Raw genomic sequence first — 21,654 nt, 5'->3', positions numbered from 1 at the left:
AGTGGAGCGGGGATAAGGATGTTCTATCTACATAGTGGAGGGGGGATAAGGATGTTCTATCTACATAGGGGAGGGGGGATAAGGATGTTCTATCTACATAGTGGAGGGGGGATAAGGATGTTCTATCTACATAGGGGAGGGGATATAATGATGTTTCATCTACATACTGGATCGGGGATAAGGATGTTCTATCTACATAAGGGAGGGGGGATAAGGATGTTCTATCTACATAAGGGAGGGGGGATGAGGATGGTCTATCTACATAGGGGAGGGGGGATAAGGATGTTCTATCTACATAGGGGAGGGGGGATAAGGATGTTCTATCTACATAGGGGAGGGGGATAAGGATGTTCTGTCTACATAGAGGAGGGGGGATAAGGATGTTCTATCTACATAGTGGAGGGGGGATAAGGATGTTCTATCTACATAGTGGAGGGGGATAAGGATGCTATATCTACATAGGGGAGGGGGGATAAGGATGTTCTATCTACATAATGGAGTTGGGATAAGGATGTTCTATCTACATAGGGGAGGGGGATAAGGATGTTCTATCTACATAAGGGAGGGGGGATAAGGATGTTCTATCTACATAGGGGAGGGGGGGATAAGGATGGTCTATCTACATAGGGGAGGGGGGATAAGGATGTTCTATCTACATGGTGGAGGGGAGGGGGGATAAGGATGTTCTATCTACATAGGGGAGGGGGGGATAAGGATGTTCTATCTACATAGTGGAGGGGGATAAGGATGTTCTATCTACATAGTGGAGGGGGGATAAGGATGTTCTATCTACATAGTGGAGGGGGGATAAGGATGTTCTATCTATATAATGGAGGGGGATAAGGATGCTATAACTACATAGTGGAGGGGGGGTAAGGATGTTCTATCTACATGGGGGAGGGGGGACAAGGATGTTCTATCTACATAGTGGAGGGGGGATAAGGATGTTCTATCTACATGGGGGAGGGGGGATAAGGATGTTCTATCTACATAGTGGAGGGGGATAAGGATGTTATATCTACATAGTGGAGGGGGGATAAGGATGTTCTATCTACATAGTGGAGGGGGATAAGGATGTTCTATCTACATGGAGGGGGATAAGAATTTTCTATCTACATAGGGGAGGGGAGGGGGGATAAGGATGTTCTATCTACATAGGGGAGGGGGGATAAGGATGTTCTATCTACATAGTGGAGGGGGGATAAGGATGTTCTATCTACATAAGGGAGGGGGGATAAGGATGTTCTATCTACATAGTGGAGGGGGGATAAGGATGTTCTATCTACATAGTGGAGGGGGGATAAGGATGTTCTATCTACATAGTGGAGGGGGGCTAAGGATGTTCTATCTACATAGGGGAGGGGGGATAAGGATGTTCTATCTACATAGGGGAGGGGGGATAAGGATGTTTTATCTACATAGGGGAGGGGGATAAGGATGTTATAACTGCATAGAGGAAATGGGGGAGGGGATATTGGTCTGCTGTATTTGTACTGGTATATGCATCTAAAGCTCTGTGTTGGTCTATGGTTCTACAGTGTCATACTGGTCTAGTGTTTTCATGATCAGTACAGACTGGGTTAGAGAAAGGATAGGGTCTGTAACTTAGTGTTGGGGTATGGAGGGTTATGTGATATCTGACTGAGCTGCTGTAAGTCTCTGTCTGTCTCAGGTGGTGATGATGCTTGTTGCCATTAAAGTGCCTTAAAACCTCTACCGCTTCTCCGTCCCGGGTCCGGGATCCTCCTCATCAAAAAAGCTGACTAGCATAGCCTAGCCTAGCGCCACAGGGATATCATATAATATAATTTCATGAAATCACAAGTCCAATACAGCAAATGAAAGATAAACATCTTGTGAATCCAGCCATCATTTCCGATTTTTAAAATGTTTTATAGCGAAAACACAATATATATTTATATTAGCTCACCACAATAAGAAAAACACACAACGCCATGTTTTCACCATGTTTTCACCGCCAACATAGCTTTCACAAAACCCACAAATAGAGATAAAATGAATCACTAACCTTTGAAAACTTCATCAGATGACAGTCTTATAACATCATGTTATACAATACATTTATGTTTTATTCGAAAATGTGCATATTTAGAGGTACAAATCGTGGTTTTACATTGTGAATACGTAGCCATAATGCACCAAATTGTCCGGAGAAATTTTGGACAGTTACGTAATCTAACCAAAAAACTCATCATAAACTTTACTAAAAAATACATGTTGTACAGCAAATGAAAGATACACTGGTTCTTAATGCAACCGATGTGTTAGATAAAAAAAAAAAAAATAACTTTAGTACAACGTACAGCATGCAATATTGTGAGACAGCGCCCAACAATTCTCCGCCTTGTTGGAGCCAACATAAACCACAAAAATACGAAATAACATCATAAATATTCTCTTACCTTTGTTGATCTTCCATCAGAATGTAGTGCAAGGAGTCCTAGTTCCAGAATAAATCGTTGTTTTGTTTTAGAATGTCCATTTCTTCTGTCGAATTAGCAACTTTGGCTAGCCATGTGGAGAGCACATGTCCAAGAACTCTTAGCGCGTGGAACGAAAAATTCCAAAAGTCCCAATAAACGTCGAATAAACTGGTCAAACTCGGTTGAAAATCCAACTTTACGATGTTTTCCTCATATGTATCAAATAAAATCCGACCCGGAGCATTTCGTCGTGTATACCTAACGCATTTCAGAAGACAATGTGGGGTTTCCTGGTGCGCAGTTGCATACTGCCAATAGAGCGGACCTGTCACTCCAAAAGCTCTCATTCGGTCTCACATCAAGCTAGACACCCCATTCAACATTCTACTACCTGTTGACATCTAGTGGAAGGCGTATGAAGTGCATACAGATCCATAAATATAAGCCAGTTGAATAGGTAGGCCCTGACACAGTTCCCCATTTTCAGAATTTTCACTTCTTGTTTGGAAGTTTGCTTCCAAATTAGTTCTGTTTTACTCACAGATATAATTCAAACAGTTTTAGAAACTTCAGAGTGTTTTCTATCCAATAGTAATAATAATATGCATATTGTATGATCTAGAACCGAGTACGAGGCCGTTTAATTTGGGCACGATTTTTGCCCAAAGTGAATATAGCGCCCCCTATTAAGAAGAAGTTTTAATGACTATACCGCCTCCTGTGGATGTTTCCAGTGTTTCCTCACTACAGCCCTGACAAATTAGCATTGTACCAGAATGACAGCCCTGTGTCCTCACTACAGTCCTGACAAATTAGCATTGTACCAGAATGACAGCCCTGTGTCCTCACTACAGCCCTGACAAATTAGCATTGTACCAGAATGACAGGCCTGTGTCCTCACTACAGCCCTGACAAATTAGCATTGTACCAGAATGACAGCCCTGTTTCTTCACTACAGTCCTGACAAATTAGCATTGTACCAGAATGACAGGCCTGTTTCTTCACTACAGCCCTGACAAATTAGCATTGTACCAGAATGACAGGCCTGTGTCCTCACTACAGTCCTGACAAATTAGCATTGTACCAGAATGACAGGCCTGTTTCCTCACTACAGTCCTGACAAATTAGCATTGGACCAGAATGACAGCCCTGTGTCCTCACTACAGTCCTGACAAATTAGCATTGTACCAGAATGACAGGCCTGTTTCTTCACTACAGTCCTGACAAATTAGCATTGGACCAGAATGACAGGCCTGTTTCTTCACTACAGTCCTGACAAATTAGCATTGGACCAGAATGACAGGCCTGTTTCTTCACTACAGTCCTGACAAATTAGCATTGGACCAGAATGACAACCCTGTTTCCTCACTACAGTCCTGACAAATTAGCATTGTACCAGAATGACAGGCCTGTGTCCTCACTACAGTCCTGACAAATTAGCATTGGACCAGAATGACAGGCCTGTGTCCTCACTACAGTCCTGACAAATTAGCATTGGACCAGAATGACAACCCTGTTTCCTCACTACAGTCCTGACAAATTAGCATTGGACCAGAATGACAACCCTGTTTCCTCACTACAGTCCTGACAAATTAGCATTGTACCAGAATGACAGGCCTGTTTCTTCACTACAGTCCTGACAAATTAGCATTGTACCAGAATGACAGGCCTGTTTCCTCACTACAGTCCTGACAAATTAGCATTGTACCAGAATGACAGGCCTGTTTCTTCACTACAGTCCTGACAAATTAGCATTGGACCAGAATGACAACCCTGTTTCCTCACTACAGTCCTGACAAATTAGCATTGTACCAGAATGACAGGCCTGTGTCCTCACTACAGTCCTGACAAATTAGCATTGTACCAGAATGACAGGCCTGTGTCCTCACTACAGCCCTAACAAATTAGCATTGGACCAGAATGACAGGCCTGTTTCTTCACTACAGTCCTGACAAATTAGCATTGGACCAGAATGACAGCCCTGTGTCCTCACTACAGCCCTGACAAATTAGCATTGTACCAGAATGACAGGCCTGTTTCTTCACTACAGTCCTGACAAATTAGCATTGTACCAGAATGACAGGCCTGTTTCTTCACTACAGTCCTGACAAATTAGCATTGTACCAGAATGACAGGCCTGTTTCTTCACTACAGTCCTGACAAATTAGCATTGTACCAGAATGACAACCCTGTGTCCTCACTACAGTCCTGACAAATTAGCATTGTACCAGAATGACAGGCCTGTTTCTTCACTACAGTCCTGACAAATTAGCATTGTACCAGAATGACAGGCCTGTTTCTTCACTACAGTCCTGACAAATTAGCATTGTACCAGAATGACAGGCCTGTTTCTTCACTACAGTCCTGACAAATTAGCATTGGACCAGAATGACAGGCCTGTGTCCTCACTACAGCCCTGACAAATTAGCATTGTACCAGAATGACAACCCTGTGTCCTCACTACAGTCCTGACAAATTAGCATTGTACCAGAATGACAACCCTGTTTCCTCACTACAGTCCTGACAAATTAGCATTGGACCAGAATGACAGGCCTGTTTCTTCACTACAGTCCTGACAAATTAGCATTGGACCAGAATGACAGGCCTGTGTCCTCACTACAGTCCTGACAAATTAGCATTGGACCAGAATGACAGGCCTGTTTCTTCACTACAGTCCTGACAAATTAGCATTGTACCAGAATGACAGGCCTGTGTCCTCACTACAGCCCTGACACATTAGCATTGGACCAGAATGACAGCCCTGTTTCCTCACTACAGTCCTGACAAATTAGCATTGTACCAGAATGACAGGCCTGTTTCTTCACTACAGTCCTGACAAATTAGCATTGGACCAGAATGACAGGCCTGTTTCTTCACTACAGTCCTGACAAATTAGCATTGTACCAGAATGACAGGCCTGTTTCTTCACTACAGTCCTGACAAATTAGCATTGGACCAGAATGACAGGCCTGTTTCTTCACTACAGTCCTGACAAATTAGCATTGTACCAGAATGACAGGCCTGTTTCTTCACTACAGTCCTGACAAATTAGCATTGTACCAGAATGACAGGCCTGTTTCTTCACTACAGTCCTGACACATTAGCATTGTACCAGAATGACAGCCCTGTGTCCTCACTACAGTCCTGACAAATTAGCATTGTACCAGAATGACAGGCCTGTTTCTTCACTACAGTCCTGACAAATTAGCATTGTACCAGAATGACAGGCCTGTTTCCTCACTACAGTCCTGACAAATTAGCATTGGACCAGAATGACAACCCTGTTTCCTCACTACAGTCCTGACAAATTAGCATTGGACCAGAATGACAGGCCTGTTTCTTCACTACAGTCCTGACAAATTAGCATTGTACCAGAATGACAGGCCTGTTTCTTCACTACAGTCCTGACAAATTAGCATTGTACCAGAATGACAGGCCTGTTTCTTCACTACAGTCCTGACAAATTAGCATTGTACCAGAATGACAGGCCTGTTTCTTCACTACAGTCCTGACAAATTAGCATTGTACCAGAATGACAGGCCTGTTTCCTCACTACAGTCCTGACAAATTAGCATTGTACCAGAATGACAGGCCTGTTTCTTCACTACAGTCCTGACAAATTAGCACTGGACCAGAATGACAGGCCTGTTTCTTCACTACAGTCCTAACAAATTAGCATTGGACCAGAATGACAGCCCAAACAGCACAACCCGTCATTCTGTTACCTAACTTTGCATCTCCACTGTTCTTCAAGTAAATATGTTTTTGTGAACTGTTCAGTGGAAAGTGTTCCAAGTAGTCCTTGTGCATACAGTTGTATGTTTTGTTCAACTTTGAAATAATTTATTTAAAGTGAAAAATCTGAGTGTCTGTGTCATTCTGTTACTGTGGAATATACCATTAACATCTGTGCTACAGCCTGGTTGTCGTCTGGCCTGACAGCGTTTAGCCACCTTTAACCCAGCCACCTTTTCAGAAACTGACCATTAAGATGACTCACCAGTCCCTGAAATGGAACCCCAGGAGACTCTCTGTAGATCTATTCCTGACTCTGTATATCTAAGTATAGATCTCCTCCTGACTCAGTAGATCTATGTATAGATCTCCTTCTGACTCTGTATATCTATGTATAGATCTCCTTCTGACTCTGTATATCTATGTATAGATCTCCTCCTGACTCTGTATATCTAAGTATAGATCTCCTCCTGACTCAGTAGATCTATGTATAGATCTCCTTCTGACTCTGTATATCTATGTATAGATCTCCTTCTGACTCTGTATATCTATGTATAGATCTCCTCCTGACTCTGTATATCTAAGTATAGATCTCCTCCTGACTCAGTAGATCTATGTATAGATCTCCTTCTGACTCTGTATATCTATGTATAGATCTCCTTCTGACTCTGTATATCTATGTATAGATCTCCTCCTGACTCTGTATATCTAAGTATAGATCTCCTCCTGACTCAGTAGATCTATGTATAGATCTCCTTCTGACTCTGTATATCTATGTATAGATCTCCTTCTGACTCTGTATATCTATGTATAGATCTCCTCCTGACTCTGTATATCTAAGTATAGATCTCCTCCTGACTCAGTAGATCTATGTATAGATCTCCTTCTGACTCTGTATATCTATGTATAGATCTCCTTCTGAATCTGTAGATCTATGTATAGATCTCCTCCTGACTCTGTATATATAAGTATAGATCTCCTCCTGACTCAGTAGATCTATGTATAGATCTCCTTCTGACTGTATATCTATGTATAGATCTCCTTCTGAATCTGTAGATCTATGTATAGATCTCCTCCTGACTCTGTATGTCTAAGTATAGATCTCCTCCTGACTCAGTAGATCTATGTATAGATCTCCTCCTGACTCTGTATATCTAAGTATAGATCTCCTTCTGACTCTGTATATCTATGTATAGATCTCCTTCTGACTCTGTATATCTAAGTATAGATCTCCTCCTGACTCAGTAGATCTATGTATAGATCTCCTCCTGACTCTAGATCTATGTATAGATCTCCTCCTGACTCTCTGTAAATCTATGTATAGATCTCCTCCTGACTCTGTAGATCTATGTATAGATCTCCTCCTGACTCTCTGTAAATCTATGTATAGATCTCCTCCTGACTCTGTAGATCTATGTATAGATCTCCTCCTGACTCTGTAGATCTATGTATAGATCTCCTCCTGACTCTGTATATCTATGTATAGATCTCATCCTGACTCTGTAGATCTATGTATAGATCTCCTCCTGACTCTCTGTAAATCTATGTATAGATCTCCTCCTGACTCTGTATATCTATGTATAGATCTCCTGACTCTGTAGATCTATGTATAGATCTCCTCCTGACTCTGTATATCTATGTATAGATCTCCTCCTGACTCTGTAGATCTATGTATAGATCTCCTCCTGACTCTGTATATCTATGTATAGATCTCCTCCTGACTCTGTAGATCTATGTATAGATCTCCTCCTGACTCTGTAGATCTATGTATAGATCTCCTCCTGACTCTGTAGATCTATGTATAGATCTCCTCCTGACTCTGTAGATCTCTGTATAGATCTCCCCCTGACTCTCTGTAGATCTCTGTATAGATCTCCTGACTCTCTGTAGATCTCTGTATAGATCTCCCCCTGACTCTCTGTAGATCTCTGTATAGATCTCCCCCTGACTCTCTGTAGATCTCTGTATAGATCTCCTTCTGACTCTCTGTAGATCTCTGTATAGATCTCCTGACTCTCTGTAGATCTCTGTATAGATCTCCTCCTGACTCTCTGTAGATCTCTGTATAGATCTCCTTCTGACTCTCTGTAGATCTCTGTATAGATCTCCCCCTGACTCTGTAGATCTCTGTATAGATCTCCTTCTGACTCTCTGTAGATCTCTGTATAGATCTCCTGACTCTCTGTAGATCTCTGTATAGATCTCCCCCTGACTCTCTGTAGATCTCTGTATAGATCTCCCCCTGACTCTCTGTAGATCTCTGTATAGATCTCCCCCTGACTCTCTGTAGATCTCTGTATAGATCTCCTGACTCTCTGTAGATCTCTGTATAGATCTCCTGACTCTCTGTAGATCTCTGTATAGATCTCCCCCTGACTCTGTAGATCTCTGTATAGATCTCCTGACTCTCTGTAGATCTCTGTATAGATCTCCCCCTGACTCTCTGTAGATCTCTGTATAGATCTCCCCCTGACTCTCTGTAGATCTCTGTATAGAGAACCAGATGTGGGTGTGTCTTGTGTGTGGGTGTGTCTTGTGTGTGTTTGAAGGTGGGAAGAGTTTGGACATTCACTCTGCCTGAACAGCTTCAGTCACGCACCCTTCTACAGATAACTAACAGTCTAACCAGGTCTTGGCGGAAAGGAGCCTGGGTTACATAGTAAACTAGTCAACTTCTTTCACCAATTATCTTCAGCTTTCCGGTGTGCGACCATGGCAAAGTGGAGGTTTTTAAGATATTGAAAAATTGGCCTTTCTAGGGAGTTTTTCCTAGCCACCGTGCTTCTACACCTGCATTGCTTGCTGTTTGGGGTTTTAAATGAATTAAACAGAGGGGAAGGGAGGGGGATCGGAGAACTGGACCTTAACAACAGAAAACGCTACCCTCACACTGGCACTGGTCTGGCAACTAATGAGGAGGTAGAAGTTGGGAGGGAGGGAGGGAGGGAAGGAGAGTGGGAGGGAAGGAGAGTGGGAGGGAGAGGGAAGGAGAGTGGGTGGGAGAGGGTGGGAGGGAAGGAGAGTGGGAGGGAAGGAGTGGGAGGGAGAGGGTGGGAGGGAGAGAGTTGGAGGGAGAGAGTTAGGCGATTTAACTAACAGCTGATGTGAGGTCGAAGATAGAGAGGGAGGAAGGGATAGAGAGGGAGAGGGTGAGAGGGAAGGAGAGTGGGAGGGAGAGGGTGAGAGGGAAGGAGAGTGGGAGGGAGAGAGTTAGGGGATTTAACTAACAGCTGATGTGAGGTCGAAGATAGAGAGGGAGGAAGGGATAGAGAGGGAGAGGGTGAGAGGGAAGGAGAGTGGGAGGGAGAGGGTGAGAGGGAAGGAGAGTGGGAGGGAAGGAGTGGGAGGGAGAGGGTGGGAGGGAGAGAGTTGGAGGGAGAGAGTTAGGCGATTTAACTAACAGCTGATGTGAGGTCGAAGATAGAGAGGGAGGAAGGGATAGAGAGGGAGAGGGTGAGAGGGAAGGAGAGTGGGAGGGAGAGGGTGAGAGGGAAGGAGAGTGGGAGGGAGAGAGTTAGGGGATTTAACTAACAGCTGATGTGAGGTCGAAGATAGAGAGGGAGGAAGGGATAGAGAGGGAGAGGGTGAGAGGGAAGGAGAGTGGGAGGGAGAGGGTGAGAGGGAAGGAGAGTGGGAGGGAGAGAGTTAGGGGATTTAACTAACAGCTGATGGGAGGTCGAAGATAGAGAGGGAGAAGGTGAGAGGGAAGGAGAGTGGAAGGGAGCAGGAGCAGAGATCTAACTAACAGCTGATGTCCTCTTCAATTACACTCTGACTGTTCTGGAGGACCTGGGAGATGGAGAAGCTGCAAATAGATCACCCCCTCCTGCTCCTCTGTCAGACCTGACTAATAGATCACCCCCCCCCCTGCTCCTTTATCGGGCCTGACTAATAGATCACCCCCTCCTGCTCCTGTCAGACCTGACTAATAGATCACCCCCTCCTGCTCCTCTGTCAGACCTGACTAATAGATCACCCCCTCCTGCTCCTCTGTCAGACCTGACTAATAGATCACCCCCTCCTGCTCCTCTGTCAGACCTGACTAATAGATCACCCCCTCCTGCTCCTCTGTCAGACCTGACTAATAGATCACCCCCTCCTGCTCCTCTGTCAGACCTGACTAATAGATCACCCCCTCCTGCTCCTCTGTCAGACCTGACTAACAGATCACCCCCTCCTGCTCCTCTGTCAGACCTGACTAATAGATCACCCCCTCCTGCTCCTCTGTCAGACCTGACTAATAGATCACCCCCTCCTGCTCCTCTGTCAGACCTGACTAATAGATCACCCCCTCCTGCTCCTCTGTCGGGCCTGACTAATAGATCACACCATCCTGCTCCTCTATCGGGCCTGACTAATAGATCACACCATCCTGCTCCTCTATCGGGCCTGACTAATAGATCACCCCCTCCTGCTCCTCTATCGGGCCTGACTAATAGATCACACCATCCTGCTCCTCTGTCAGACCTGACTAATAGATCACCCCCTCCTGCTCCTCTATCAGACCTGACTAATAGATCAACCCCTCCTGCTCCTCTGTCAGACCTGACTAATAGATCACCCCCTCTTGCTCCTCTGTCAGACCTGACTAACAGATCACCCCCTCCTGCTCCTCTATCGGGCCTGACTAATAGATCACACCATCCTGCTCCTCTATCGGGCCTGACTAATAGATCAACCCCTCCTGCTCCTCTGTCACACCTGACTAATAGATCACCCCCTCCTGCTCCTCTGTCAGACGTGACTAATAGATCACCCCCTCCTGCTCCTCTGTCAGACCTGACTAATAGATAACCTCCTCCGATACACTCTGAATGTTCTGGAGGACCTTGAGATGGAGAGGCTGCTAACGATGACCTCATCATCAACTGGGTCAACAGAACCCTGACTGGAGCCGGGAAGAGCTCCAAGATCTCCAGCTTCAAGGTGACAAGACAGATGGAACAGAGTTGCTTTATAGTGTCTGTTATACTGTGTGATCTGTGATTCACTAGGAACTCTCAGTTAATAAACCGTAGACCCAGTGGTTCTCTGTAGCTCTAAACCCAGTGGTTCTCTATAGCTCTAAACCCAGTGGTTCTCTATAGCTCTAAACCCAGTGGTTCTCTATAGCTCTAAACCCAGTGGTTCTCTATAGCTCTAAACCCAGTGGTTCTCTATAGCTCTAAACCCAGTGGTCCTCTATAGCTCTAAACCCAGTGGTCCTCTATAGCTCTAAACCCAGTGGTTCTCTATAGCTCTAAACCCAGTGGTTCTCTATAGCTCTAAACCCAGTGGTTCTCTATAGCTCTAAACCCAGTGGTTCTCTATAGCTCTAAACCCAGTGGTTCTCTATAGCTCTAAACCCAGTGGTTCTCTATAGCTCTAAACCCAGTGGTTCTCTATAGCTCTAAACCCAGTGGTTCTCTATAGCTCTAAACCCAGTGGTTCTCTCTAGCTCTAAACCCAGTGGTTCTCTATAGCTCTAAACCCAGTGGTTCTCTATAGCTCTAAACCCAGTGGTTCTCTATAGCTCTAAACCCAGTGTTTCTCTATAGCTCTAAACCCAGTGGTCCTCTATAGCTCTAAACCCAGTGGTCCTCTATAGCTCTAAACCCAGTGGTTCTCTATAGCTCTAAACCCAGTGGTTCTCTATAGCTCTAAACCCAGTGGTTCTCTATAGCTCTAAACCCAGTGGTTCTCTATAGCTCTAAACCCAGTGGTTCTCTATAGCTCTAAACCCAGTGGTTCTCTATAGCTCTAAACCCAGTGGTTCTCTATAGCTCTAAACCCAGTGGTTCTCTATAGCTCTAAACCCAGTGGTTCTCTATAGCTCTAAACCAAGTGGTTCTCTATAGCTCTACAGCCAGTGGTTCTCTGTAGATTTAATATGTGTACCTTGTTTTAGAAATACTACCAGTCATCTCGTGCACTAGGTAAAGTAGGTAAACTAGGTAATAGATGAAGCAGATCGTGTTCATCATTTCACCTGTTAGATTATTTTTCATGATGAAGTTTACTGTACTAGTTTCCCAAAACTGCAGTTTGAGTCACGTGTTTACAAAGAAGCACAACAAGCAATGTAGTAAATGACGTTTCAGGAGAAGACCTAGATGCAGACGGTGTCGAAGTAACAAACGTTTATTACCAGTACAGGGGCAGGCAAAACGGCAGGTCAAGGGCAGGCAGGCTCAGGGTCAGGGCAGGCAGAGGTCAGTAATCCAGACAGGGTGTGGCAAGGTACAGAACGGCAGGCAGGCTCAGGTACAGAACGGCAGGCAGGCTCAGGTACAGAACGGCAGGCAGGCTCAGGTACAGAACGGCAGGCAGGCTCAGGGTCAGAACGACAGGCAGGCTCAGGTACAGAACGGCAGGCAGGCTCAGGTACAGAACGGCAGGCAGGCTCAGGTACAGAACGGCAGGCAGGCTCAGGTACAGAACGACAGGCAGGCTCAGGTACAGAACGGCAGGCAGGCTCAGGTACAGAACGGCAGGCAGGCTCAGGTACAGAACGGCAGGCAGGCTCAGGGTCAGAACGGCAGGCAGGCTCAGGTACAGAACGGCAGGCAGGCTCAGGTACAGAACGGCAGGCAGGCTCAGGGTCAGAACGGCAGGCAGGCTCAGGGTCAGAACGGCAGGCAGGCTCAGGGTCAGAACGGCAGGCAGGCTCAGGGTCAGGGCAGGCTCAGGTACAGAACGGCAGGCAGGCTCAGGGTCCGTGCAGGCTCAGGTACAGAACGGCACGCAGGCTCAGGTACAGAACGGCAGGCAGGCTCAGGTCAGGCAGAATGGTCGAAAACAGGAAATAGAACAGACAGGAGCAAAGGAGGAAAACTCTTGTAGATTTCACAAAACAAAACGAACTGTCAACATACAAACAGAACACAGGTATAAATACACTGAGGATAATGGGGAAGATGGGCGACACCTGGAGGGGGGTGGAGACAAGCACAAAGACAGGTGAAACAGATCAGGGTGTGAGATGGTTTGGGATGAGGAAAATCAGCCAACAAGTGCTCAACATTTGTTGGAACTCCTTCAAGACAGTTTGAAAATCATTCCAGGTGAAGCTGGTTGAGAGAATGCTAAGAGTCTGCAAAGCTGTCATCAAGGCAAAGGGTGGCTACTTTGAAGAATCTAAAAAAAAAAGGACAGGAAGAACTGGGACCAGCTACTACCCCACCTAATGTTCTCAATCCGAGAAGTACCCCAGTCCTCCACGGGCTTTTCCCCTTTCGAACTCCTCTACGGGAGGAGGCCAAGAGGCCTACTGGACCTCGCCAAGGAGGTGTGGGAAGCCCAACCGACCCCATTACGCAGCGTGGTAGAGCACATGGAGACGATGAAGGAGCGGATGACAGCCATATGGCCAGTCGTGAAGAAACATATGGAGAAGGCCCAACGAGCCCAAGCCCAGGTCTACAATCGGGGAGCCCAGCCCCGAGAATTCCAGGTGGGAGACAGGGTGTTGGTCTTGATCCCCACGGCCGAAAGTAAGTTCCTGGCAACATAGCATGGACCATACGAGGTGATCGAGAAGCTGGGACCTGTCAATTACCGCGTTTGGCAAGGAGACGGAAACCCCAACAGATTTACCACGTGAACCTGTTGAAGAAGTGGCACGAGAGGACAGCCTTGGCCGTGTTATGGTCGGGAGCCAGGACGCCAACGGTACCAGTGGTGGTTCTGAGCAATGAGGACCTTGACCCGGCCCAGAAGCAAGAGCTCAGGGATCAATCGGAACACAGCGGTGTTCTCCGAAAAGCCGGGCCACACAACCCTCATTGAACACCACATCCGTACCCGGCCCGGGGAAACAGTACGAAAGAGGCCATATCAGATACCAGAGGCCCGAAGGAAGGGCGTGAAACAAGAAGTGGAGGCTATGCTGAGGATGGGGGTCATTGAAGAGTCCCACAGTGCATGGTGCAGCCCCATCGTGTTGGTGCCTAAACCGGACGGTAGCCTCCGCTTCTGTAATGATTTCCAGGGTGTGAATGACATAAGCTTATTCGACGCCTACCCCATGCCGAGGGTGGACGAGCTCATCGACCGATTGGGAAAGGCCCGGTACATCAGCACCCAAAGGATATTGGCAGGTACCATTGACAGCCTCCTCCCGGGAGAAGACGGCGTTTTCGACGGCAGACGGATTGTATCAGTACCGCGTGCTCCCGTTCGGTCTCCACGAAGCCCCGCCCACATTCCAGCAACTGATGAACAGAGTACTTCGACCACACCAGCACAACACAGCGGCCTATCTAGATCATATCATCGTCTACAGCCAAGGTTGGGAAGAGCACCTGACGCGGCTCCAGGCGGTGCTGGACGCGGTCAGACAAGCCGGGTTGACCGCAATCCCCAAGAAATGCAAACTAGGGTTCGAGGAGGTGGAGTACCTGGGGTATTTGATCTGATGGGGGAACGTCAATTGTTGAGAAAGAAGTATAGCGGTGTAGCGGTGAAGTACCCATTTCACCCTGGTCACGGACCATGCTCCCCTGGTCTGGATGGCCAGGGTAAAGGACACAAACGATCGGGTTACCAGGTGGTTCTTGTCCCTTCAACACTTCTGTTTTTCTGTTGTGCACAGGTCAGGTGCGAAGCATGGAAACACGGATGCCCTATCAAGAAGAGAGACATACGTCACACTGATGACAGTCCCCTCCCCGACAGAGCTACGGGGGCGGTGTGTGTGTGGCGTACAGCAGGTCAGCCACCAGGGGGAGACTCGTCAAGGCCTGGTGACAGACGGAGTATACATCACGAGGCGATGGCTCCATCTGCTGGACGTGCCAGGTCTTACCGGGCTCTCCGGCCAGGACTAATTGTGGCTGACTGGGAGTTGGTGAGTAATCAAGGGAAGATTGCTCACCAGCTGTGCAAGGCCCATAAAGCTGCCAGAAGGGCAGCACACAAAGGAGAGTGGGGGAAGGACTCCCGTATAGTTGGGCACGGTTGCAGAGGTATGAGGAGGGAGTTCAGTTTTTGGGATACAGCCAGACCCGGAGCCCAGAAGACGGTATCCCGGAGGGTATCTCATGGGGGAGACCTATCCTTTTCTTTTGGGATTCATTATTTAAATCAACACCTTTGAAGCTGAGCTAATCCTACTCTGTCCGTGTCTGATCTGTGTAAACGTCTTGACCAAACCCCCTGGTCTGCCACAATATATAACTACTACTAGATTCATATATACCTACTACTATATCATATATACTACATATATAACTACTACTATATTCATAAACACCTCCATTCAAAAGTTTGGGGTCACTTAGAATAGTCCTTGTTTTTGAACCATGTATTAATCAGTTACCTGTATCTCTAATATAACCATGTATTAATCAGTTACCTGTATCTCTAATATAACCATGTATTAATCAGTTACCTGTATCTCTAATATAACCATGTATTAATCACCTACCTGTATCTCTAATATAACCATGTATTAATCAGTTACCTGTATCTCTAATATAACCATGTATTAATCAGTTCCCTGTATCTCTAATATAACCATGTATTAATCAGCTACCTGTATCTCTAATATAACCATGTATTAATCAGTTACCTGTATCTCTAATATAACCATGTATTAATCAGTTCCCTGTATCTCTAATATAACCATGTATTAATCAGTTCCCTGTATCTAATATAACCATGTATTAATCAGTTACATGTATCTAATATAACCATGTATTAATCAGTTCCCTGTATCTAATATAACCATGTATTAATCAGTTCCCTGTATCTAATATAACCATGTATTAATCAGTTACCTGTATCTAATATAACCATGTATTAATCAGTTACATGTATCTAATATAACCATGTATTAATCAGTTACATGTATCTAATATAACCATGTATTAATCAGTTACATGTATCTAATATAACCATGTATTAATCAGTTACATGTATCTAATATAACCATGTATTAATCAGTTACCTGTATCTCTAATATAACCATGTATTAATCAGTAGATCTGAACATGAAACAGAACACTGTGAATGGAATTTCTGCACTTAGTCCACACACACACACACACACACACACACACACACACACACACACACACACACACACACACACACACACACACACACACACACACACACATATACACACACACACACACACACATATACACACACACACACACACACATATACACACACACACACACACATATACACACACACACACACACACATATACACACACAAACACACACACACACACACACACACACACACACACACACACACACACACACATTACCAAACGTTCTCGGCACTTCGCACACTTCAAACAAGCTTCCGGAATAATGATGAGCTCATCGTACAATACGAAAGGAGATGGGAGCGGGTTGAACACAGACAAAAGACCACCACTCAAAGGAGATAGAGGGATGGAGAGAGAGGGATGGAGAGAGAGGGATGGAGGGAGAGGGATGGAGAGAGAGAGAGGGATGGATGGAGAGAGAGGGATGGAGGGAGAGAGAGGGATGGATGGAGGGAGAGGGAGTGATGGAGAGAGAGGGAGGGATGGAGGGAGAGGGATGGAGAGAGAGGGATGGCGGGAGAGGGAGGGATGGAGGGAGAGAAGGGATGGAGGGAGAGAAGGGATGGAGAGAGAGGGAGGGATGGAGAGAGAGGGAGGGATGGAGGGAGAGAGAGAAGGGATGGAGGGAGAGGGATGGATGGAGGGAGAGGGAGGGATGGAGAGGGATGGAGGGAGAGGGAGGGATGGAGAGAGAGGGAAGGATGGAGAGAGAGGGAGGGATGGAGGGAGAGAAGGGATGGAGGGAGAGGGATGGATGGAGAGGGAGGGATGGAGGGAGAGATGGAGAGAGAGAGAAAGCATTTGTCTTAGTTGAACTGAGATGAAGGGAGGCGTGTGGTGTGTTTCTGTTTGGAGTGGCATATGATTAGCCTCTCATTTCCTCTCAGCTCTTCCCACTCTCTCATCTCTCCATCTCTCCCCTCCTCCCTCCCCTCCTCCCTCTCATCTCTCCATTCCTCCCTCTCATCTCTCCCCTCCTCCCTCTCAGCTCTTCCCACTCTCTCCATCTCTCCCCTCGTCCCTCTCATCTCTCCCCTCCTCCCTCTCATCTCTCCCCTCGTCCCTCTCATCTCTCCCCTCGTCCCTCCATCTGTCTGTGTTTGGATTTCACAGTAATAACCTGCTGCATTCAGGGGCAGACTGACACATAGGCAGACCTCTATAGCGTATACACACACAGTAATACATCTACACAACTGACAGACTTTTTCAAGACACACACACAGCTATGGAGAGACACATATGATTTAGTCTGTGGTTTACACAGTGAGTTGGTTTTGAGGTTGTGTGGCTGGTTGACTGGCTGGGATGGGACAATGTAGTGTCTAGTGTCTAGCATTCTACAGGGACAGACGGAGGACAACAGAAAGGTGAGTGCCTGAAAAAGACCACATGTGAAGGTATTTGTCTAGGGTTCCTCACTTCACACTTTTCCTCTCTTCATCCCACTAGTCCTTTCCTCTTTACCTCTGTCTCTCTCTCCTTCTCTCTCCTTCTCTCTCCCTCTCTCCTCTCTCCCTCTCTCCCTCTCTCCTCTCTCCCTCTCCCTTTCTCTCCCTCACGCTCTCTCTTTCCTCTCTCGTTCTCTCCCTCTCATTTTCTTTCCTCTTTTCTCCTCTCTCCTTCTCTCCCTTTTCCCCCCTTCTCTCTCCTCCCTCTCTCTCCTTCGTTACTCATCCCATTCTTTGTTTCTGTGACCAGGCGGTTGCTATGGTGGCCAAGGTTGTCTCCATGGTGATGGCAGCTTGTTGGTTACGATTGGTTATGTTTCTGGACAATCCATGTCCTGGCTGACCTTCACATTGTGTGTGTCTAGATGACGGGGCAGGTGTTGGGTGAGCTGGCGTCTCAGAGGCTGTCAGTGAAGACATGGCTGGACGAGGAATGTGAGAGAGCAGACAGCAACCTGAGTCATCTGAGTCGGTATGAACACACACACACACACACACACATATATACACACACGTACACACACACACATTTATTTACCAGCAGCACACCCCCCTGCATTCCACTGCTGGCTTGCCAGTGACCAATGTTCCACCATTAAAGTGACCAGTGTTCCATATCTATGTACAGAGGGCAGCAGCCTCTGAGAGGGTTGAGTAACAGGGTGGTTAACATAGCTACTAACAGGATGTCAGGTCAGGTGTTTAACATAGCTACTAACAGCATGTAGCTACTAACAGGATGTAGCTACTAACAGGATGTAGCTACTAACAGGATGTAGCTACTAACAGGATGTCTCTCAGGTGTTTAACATAGCTACTAACAGCATGTAGCTACTAACAGCATGTAGCTACTAACAGGATGTAGCTACTAACAGGATGTAGCTACTAACAGGATGTCAGGTCAGGTGTTTAACATAGCTACTAACAGCATGTAGCTACTAACAGCATGTAGCTACTAACAGGATGTAGCTACTAACAGGATGTAGCTACTAACAGCATGTAGCTACTAACAGGATGTAGCTACTAACAGGATGTCTGTCAGGTGTTTAACATAGCTACTAACAGGATGTCTCTCAGGTGTTTAACATAGCTACTAACAGCATGTAGCTACTAACAGCATGTAGCTACTAACAGGATGTAGCTACTAACAGGATGTAGCTACTAACAGCATGTAGCTACTAACAGGATGTAGCTACTAACAGGATGTCTGTCAGGTGTTTAACATAGCTACTAACAGGATGTAGCTACTAACAGGATGTAGCTACTAACAGGATGTCTCTCAGGTGTTTAACATAGCTACTAACAGGATGTCTCTCAGGTGTTTAACATAGCTACTAACAGGATGTAGCTACTAACAGGATGTAGCTACTAACAGGATGTAGCTACTAACAGGATGTCTGTCAGGTGTTTAACATAGCTACTAACAGGATGTAGCTACTAACAGGATGTAGCTACTAACAGGATGTCTGTCAGGTGTTTAACATAGCTACTAACAGGATGTCTCTCAGGTGTTTAACATAGCTACTAACAGCATGTCTGTCAGGTGTTTAACATAGCTACTAACAGGATGTAGCTACTAACAGGATGTAGCTACTAACAGGATGTCTGTCAGGTGTTTAACATAGCTACTAACAGGATGTAGCTACTAACAGGATGTAGCTACTAACAGGATGTAGCTACTAACAGGATGTAGCTACTAACAGGATGTCTCTCAGGTGTTTAACATAGCTACTAACAGGATGTAGCTACTAACAGGATGTAGCTACTAACAGGATGTAGCTACTAACAGGATGTCTCTCAGGTGTTTAACATGAACACTAACAGGATGTAGCTACTAACAGGATGTAGCTACTAACAGGATGTAGCTACTAACAGGATGTCTCTCAGGTGTTTAACATGAACACTAACAGGATGTAGCTACTAACAGGATGTAGCTACTAACAGGATGTAGCTACTAACAGGATGTCTCTCAGGTGTTTAACATGAACACTAACAGGATGTAGCTACTAACAGGATGTAGCTACTAACAGGATGTAGCTACTAACAGGATGTCTCTCAGGTGTTTAACATGAACACTAACAGGATGTAGCTACTAACAGGATGTAGCTACTAACAGGATGTCTGTCAGGTGTTTAACATAGCTACTAACAGGATGTAGCTACTAACAGGATGTCTCTCAGGTGTTTAACATAGCTACTAACAGGATGTAGCTACTAACAGGATGTCTCTCAGGTGTTTAACATAGCTACTAACAGGATGTAGCTACTAACAGGATGTAGCTACTAACAGCATGTAGCTACTAACAGCATGTAGCTACTAACAGGATGTCTGTCAGGTGTTTAACATAGCTACTAACAGGATGTCTGTCAGGTGTTTAACATAGCTACTAACAGCATGTAGCTACTAACAGGATGTAGCTACTAACAGGATGTAGCTACTAACAGGATGTAGCTACTAACAGGATGTCTCTCAGGTGTTTAACATAGCTACTAACAGCATGTAGCTACTAACAGCATGTAGCTACTAACAGGATGTAGCTACTAACAGGATGTAGCTACTAACAGGATGTCAGGTCAGGTGTTTAACATAGCTACTAACAGCATGTAGCTACTAACAGCATGTAGCTACTAACAGGATGTAGCTACTAACAGGATGTAGCTACTAACAGCATGTAGCTACTAACAGGATGTAGCTACTAACAGGATGTCTCTCAGGTGTTTAACATAGCTACTAACAGGATGTAGCTACTAACAGGATGTAGCTACTAACAGGATGTCTGTCAGGTGTTTAACATAGCTACTAACAGGATGTAGCTACTAACAGGATGTAGCTACTAACAGGATGTAGCTACTAACAGGATGTAGCTACTAACAGGATGTCTCTCAGGTGTTTAACATAGCTACTAACAGGATGTAGCTACTAACAGGATGTAGCTACTAACAGGATGTAGCTACTAACAGGATGTCTCTCAGGTGTTTAACATGAACACTAACAGGATGTAGCTACTAACAGGATGTAGCTACTAACAGGATGTAGCTACTAACAGGATGTCTCTCAGGTGTTTAACATGAACACTAACAGGATGTAGCTACTAACAGGATGTAGCTACTAACAGGATGTAGCTACTAACAGGATGTCTCTCAGGTGTTTAACATGAACACTAACAGGATGTAGCTACTAACAGGATGTAGCTACTAACAGGATGTAGCTACTAACAGGATGTCTCTCAGGTGTTTAACATGAACACTAACAGGATGTAGCTACTAACAGGATGTAGCTACTAACAGGATGTCTGTCAGGTGTTTAACATAGCTACTAACAGGATGTAGCTACTAACAGGATGTAGCTACTAACAGGATGTAGCTACTAACAGGATGTAGCTACTAACAGGATGTCTCTCAGGTGTTTAACATAGCTACTAACAGCATGTAGCTACTAACAGGATGTAGCTACTAACAGGATGTAGCTACTAACAGGATGTAGCTACTAACAGGATGTAGCTACTAACAGGATGTAGCTACTAACAGGATGTCTGTCAGGTGTTTAACATAGCTACTAACAGGATGTCTGTCAGGTGTTTAACATAGCTACTAACAGGATGTAGCTACTAACAGGATGTAGCTACTAACAGGATGTCTCTCAGGTGTTTAACATAGCTACTAACAGGATGTAGCTACTAACAGGATGTCTGTCAGGTGTTTAACATAGCTACTAACAGGATGTAGCTACTAACAGGATGTAGCTACTAACAGGATGTAGCTACTAACAGGATGTCTGTCAGGTGTTTAACATAGCTACTAACAGGATGTCTGTCAGGTGTTTAACATAGCTACTAACAGGATGTAGCTACTAACAGGATGTAGCTACTAACAGGATGTCTGTCAGGTGTTTAACATAGCTACTAACAGGATGTAGCTACTAACAGGATGTAGCTACTAACAGCATGTAGCTACTAACAGCATGTCTGTCAGGTGTTTAA

General features: G+C 45.5%; 1 protein-coding gene across 1 annotated transcript in view; it reads left to right on the top strand.

Annotated features, from left to right (window-relative positions):
• Positions 1-16,953: 16,953 nt before the first annotated feature.
• Positions 16,954-21,654, top strand: part of LOC139581805 (cyclic nucleotide-gated cation channel-like) — a 36,730-nt gene continuing 32,029 nt past the window's right edge. The window contains exons 1-2 of the mRNA XM_071411987.1: positions 16,954-17,594; positions 18,041-18,147. Coding sequence (XP_071268088.1) covers positions 18,041-18,147 — 107 coding nt within the window. The 5' untranslated portion in view covers positions 16,954-17,594. The remainder of the gene's footprint in view (positions 17,595-18,040; positions 18,148-21,654) is intronic.

Source organism: Salvelinus alpinus, chromosome 7 (genome assembly GCF_045679555.1).
Source record: "Salvelinus alpinus chromosome 7, SLU_Salpinus.1, whole genome shotgun sequence".
Lineage (NCBI taxonomy): Eukaryota > Metazoa > Chordata > Actinopteri > Salmoniformes > Salmonidae > Salvelinus > Salvelinus alpinus.
This window is presented reverse-complemented; position numbering and strand designations above follow the sequence as displayed.